Source organism: Mirounga leonina, unplaced genomic scaffold (genome assembly GCF_011800145.1).
Source record: "Mirounga leonina isolate KUSES-001 unplaced genomic scaffold, KU_Mleo_1.0 Mir_100939, whole genome shotgun sequence".
NCBI classification, from domain to species: Eukaryota; Metazoa; Chordata; class Mammalia; order Carnivora; family Phocidae; genus Mirounga; species Mirounga leonina.
In genome coordinates, this window is record NW_023270040.1 from 4494 (window position 1) to 9252 (window position 4759).

At 65.3% G+C, this 4759-nt stretch overlaps 1 protein-coding gene across 1 annotated transcript; it reads left to right on the forward strand.

Annotated features, from left to right (window-relative positions):
* Positions 1-267: 267 nt before the first annotated feature.
* NRTN (neurturin) lies at positions 268-3960 on the forward strand. The gene is made up of 2 exons (XM_035002103.1): positions 268-484; positions 3384-3960. Exons 1-2 carry the CDS (start codon positions 316-318, stop codon positions 3806-3808), a joined length of 594 nt encoding a protein of 197 aa, XP_034857994.1. The 5' UTR covers positions 268-315; the 3' UTR covers positions 3809-3960.
* Positions 3961-4759: the final 799 nt, after the last annotated feature.

Consider the following 4759-nt stretch of genomic DNA (forward strand, 5'->3'; position numbering starts at 1 on the left):
TTCTATGTTTGGTCAAGGCTCAACTTTCGTCAATCCTCAGGAAAGCACTCTGGGACCCCCAGATGGGGGTGGGTCCCCTGCTACTCCTGGTACAGTGCCCACTCCTTTCTTGGGCAGCATTTTTTCGCAACCTTGTTCAAGGGTTCCTTGACGAATCATGTCTACGTTATTACTGATCATTAAGCAGAAGTGGCTGGAAATCAGGGGCCGCACCGTGTCCCCGGTGCCTGGCCCAGCGCCCTGTTCCCGTTTGTTGCCTGACAGACAGACAGACGGAGGCCGTGGGGCTGACCATCGCATGCCCGCAGGCCGAGGATGCAGCGCTGGAAGGCGGCAGCCTTGGCCTCGGTGCTCTGCAGTTCAGTGCTCTCCATCTGGATGTGTCGGGACGGCCTGCTCCTCAGTCACCACCTGGGACCCTCGCTGACCCCACTGCGCCGGCCGCCGCGCACCCTGGACGCCCGGATCGCCCGCCTGGCCCAGTGTAAGCCGGGCCCCGACTTGGGTCAGCTGCCCCAATACAGGGGCGGCCACAACGGTGGAATTTCATGCATGGGCCACAGAGGCTTAATTTGGATGGGGTGAGGAGAGGGTGCAAATCCCCCCAACGGAATGGCAGGGGTGGAAAGCTGTCGTGGTGGGGCGGGGGGTGGAGGGAGATCGCTGGGAGCCAGGGGTCTCTGGGCTCAGCCGTCACAAGGAATTAGGCTCTGGCCCTCAGGGGCCAGGGGTCCAGATGGAGATTAGATCTGGGCATTCTCCCCGGGGGGCTCCCATGCGCAGCACATGGTGTGGGACAGGGAGGCTGGATCCGAGTCCCCACTGACCTGCCCCGTGGACAGGGACCGAGGGGAAGCGGAGACCCCGAGAGACGTAGAAATGGGGAGAGAAACAGAGACAGAGACAGACAGACACAAGTTTGGGAGAGGTGGACGCGGGAAAAGGCCCTGCGGTGGAGATGTGGAAACATCCCCATTCGCGGCCCAACTCCCCACTCCTCCCTGGCGCCAGCCCGCTGCCCCGCCTGTCTGCCCGGGGTAGGGCGCAGGTCCCGACCTCCTGTGCGCGCGCACGTGTCCACGCGGGCGCCGCTCCGCCCACCGAGGTGTGGGCGGGGGCGCGGGCGCGGGTGCGGGCGCAGGCGCGGCGCGTGCATGGCGCCCGCGGGGTTGCGCTGCGTGCAGCCTGTGTGCAAGTCCGCGCCCGTCCCGCCGGCCCACACAATCCTCCTTTCTTGTCCTTACAATGGACAAGGGTGGCCTCAGGCACGGGCTCCACTTCCGCCCGCCACTTCCTCCTGCAGGCGGCAAAGTCCTTCCCAAGACACTGGGTTCCAGAAACCCGGTCCCGGGGGGGTGGAGGGGGGGGGCGGAGAACCTAGTGCTTACAACCTGGGGCACAACACCGACGATGGGATCTCAGTCACCGGGAAGGGTCTCGGTCCCTGGGCGGGTGCTTGCCCACCCTGCATCCTGTCCCTGGGCACAGTCCTGCTAAGGGAAGGGAGTGGTCGCTGATCCCTCCAGTGTCCCAGCGTTAGGCCCTGAGACCAATGCGCTGATGGTGGAATTGCAGGCTTGGGGCAGTGGGAGCGCGGGGGTGGGGATCGGGGTTGGGGGAACTATTGCTGATCTCATCTCTGTGTTCCAGACCCTGTGCAGGTGGCCAGGCCTGCTGGAGGGAGGCAGGGACACATATACCAAGAGATTATTCACTGTTTGTCTGAAATTCAAATTTACTGGGCATCTGTACTTTATCTGGCATCTTCCCCCGCCGCGGCCCCCCCCCCCCCGAATTCTGTGTAGATGTATACCTTAGGGGCGGGCACGCTACATGGTGGAATTTTAGGCACCATAAGTGAGGTAGGCTGGAACCTAACCCCCGAGCAGACGGTGCTGGCCACCAAGTCCTGCCCCTGGACTTCAAGAACTGGAAACATGTTGCTCAGTTGATCCCCACTTTCCACTGTCCCAGCCTCAGCCAGAGGGGAACTCTCTGCAAGCCTCCTTGAGCGGATAGGGAAACTGAGGCACAGAGCAGGTCCATCACCTGCCTGAAGTGATACGGGGCTGAAAGTGGCAGAGCAAGACTCACAACTGGGGTTTGTCTGATTCCTGAGACCCCCTGTGGAAACGGACACACCCTCTCCCTCGCGTCTGCCTATAAGCTATTTCTTTTGAGAGCCAAGGGTGCCAGCCTTGGGGGCATGCAGGCGATAAACTCAGGGTCTCCTCTCCCAACCACAAGCATGCCTGCCACTTGTTCAGAGACGAGGAGCCCCTGCCTGCAGTTCCACTCTCAGCGCCACCTGCCACTGGCATGTCTACGAGGCTCTCCCGAGGCTGCAGAGTACTGGGGCAGCCCAGCCGCCTGGGAAATAAATTTAGGCTCCGGGGCCCTGGGAATCTGTGACTCCGGGCACCTCCTGGCAACCGTGGGAGCAGAGCACTGGACGTGGGCCAAACTTGGGCACACGATGGAGGCGGGAACAAGGCTGTTTGGGCTTGTGTCTCTCTGCCACCTGCTGGTACTGTGGCCTTGGGCCAGTCTCTGCCCTAATGGATGCCTGTTGTCTCACCTGTAACACGGGGGAGGCCGTGACATTCCCTGCTGCCTCCCCCCACCGTCCTCACATGCAGGCCTCCGTGCCTGCTGGTGTTATCCTCCGCGCGTTCTGAACAGCCCAAACACCCCGATTTGGTAGTGTGCGTGGAGAAACTGAGTCCCAGCGTGCGGCGGAGCAAGAGGGACAAGGTGGGGGGCGTTGGGTGGGGCCCCCAAAGAGTGAGCCAGAGACTCATTATCAGCTCAACCAACGAGTGAGTGCTTGAAGCATGGGATGCAGCTCCCCAACACTGGTCACAGAAGGGGTGCCAGTTACCAGGGGCAACCCAGCCTAGGGGTGGGGCCAGCTGGGGGCCCACGGGGACAGGGAGCCCCAGCTGAGCCCTCCCTTCCTTTTCTGCAAAGAGGTGGGAGCAGCTCAGCGAAAGCAGAACAAAGGGTCAGGGCCCACGGAGAATGTGGGCGTGGGGATGACCAGAGGGAGTGAGACCCCGGGGCGAGCCCAGCTCAACGTGGGGCAGGCTGGAAAGCGCTGCAGGGCACCGGCAAGGAGGAGCCAGGTTCTGAGCGTCCACCACAGCGGTAGGGTCCAGAGAGGGCTGTTGGGAGTCCTGGGGCTCCAGCGCGGGGGCTCTGCACAGGCACCCCCCACGGCGCCCAGAGAGGGAACACGCTTGGGAATGTAGCAGGGAGTTGAGAAGCCGCCTCGGGAGGGTGCGCTACCAAGGGGCTGTTTTCCGAGGGGAACAGCGGGGGTCGGGGACTCGCCCCCAGTCACCCACCGACCCACCCGGTTCTCTCTCTCTCTCTCCTCGCAGATCGGGCACTGCTGCAGGGCGCCCCGGACGCGGTGGAGCTGCGCCAGCTGACGCCCTGGGCCGGCAGGCCCCCGCGTCCGCGCCGTCGGGCGGGGCTCCGGCGGAGGCGCGCGCGCGCGCGAGCGGGGACGCGGCCGTGCGGGCTGCGCGAGCTGGAAGTGCGCGTGAGCGAGCTGGGCTTGGGCTACGCGTCCGACGAGACGGTGCTGTTCCGCTACTGCGCAGGCGCCTGCGAAGCGGCTGCGCGCGTCTACGACCTGGGGCTGCGGCGGCTTCGCCAGCGGCGGCGCGTTCGGCGGGAGCGGGTGCGCGCGCAGCCCTGCTGCCGCCCGACGGCCTACGAGGACGAGGTGTCCTTCCTGGACGCGCACAGCCGCTACCACACGGTCCACGAGCTGTCGGCGCGCGAGTGTGCCTGCGTCTGACCCTACCTCAGGGGCCCGGCGAGACGGCGGCCACGGCCCCCGCGCCGCGGCGCCCACCGTCCCGCCTGGCAAGGCCCGCGGCGGACAGACTGCGCGTGCGCAGGAGGTGCCGCCCCGGCCTCGGGACTCTCCAGTAGCTGCACGGAGATAAAGAGTGGAAAATGGATCCTGGGTCGTGATTCCGCGTTGCGGGGGTGCCTACCTCTCGGAGGGACCCGAGCCTGTGTGGGGTGGGGGCGCCAGCCGCACTGGGCGGGGGGGGGGACGGGGCGGGGACCACGTGCTGGGCGCAGAGAGGGTCCTTTTCCCGTGGTCCACGAAGGAAAGCGGTGTGAGTGGGAGGAATGTCGGCAGGGGCCGTCCTTCCCACTTTCTTGCAGGTCCCTGTACCCCTTCCTGCCGCGTGCCACGGCCACCTCCCATGAGGTGGGATGGGATGGGAAGAGGGAGCCAGATGCAGATGACGAGTCTGAGGTCCAGGTGGACCCAGGCCTCCCTCCCCCAAAGGGCCTCCTCAGGCCCCGTCCACCCCCGCCGAGCCACTATCTCCTTTCAGTAGCTAAAAATATATGTGCGCTGCCCAGCTCCCTGTGGGGATAGGTCTGGGGCGGGCGCCAGCCCTGTCCAGCCCGAAAGCGGCGCCTGCTGGGGCAGAGCTGGGTCCTCAGGGACCTAGGTCCTGGGCGCATAAAATCCCTGGCCCGAGCTCCTGGGGGGATTTACGACGCGTCCCCGCGGAGGACAGAAAAAGCGGTGTCACCTTGATGCCTGGCAGGCCCAGGACAGCGCAGGGGGTTGGGTTCTCAGACCCTGGGGAGGGGTCTGCACATCCCAGGGTCTGAGGAGGGGCAGGGCGGGGGGCCGCTGCCCTGCCCCCAGGCTGACACCCTGGAGACCAGTGGGTATGGACCCTCCCCTCCTGCACCTCAGAGTGGGGTTCTCGAGGGTGCA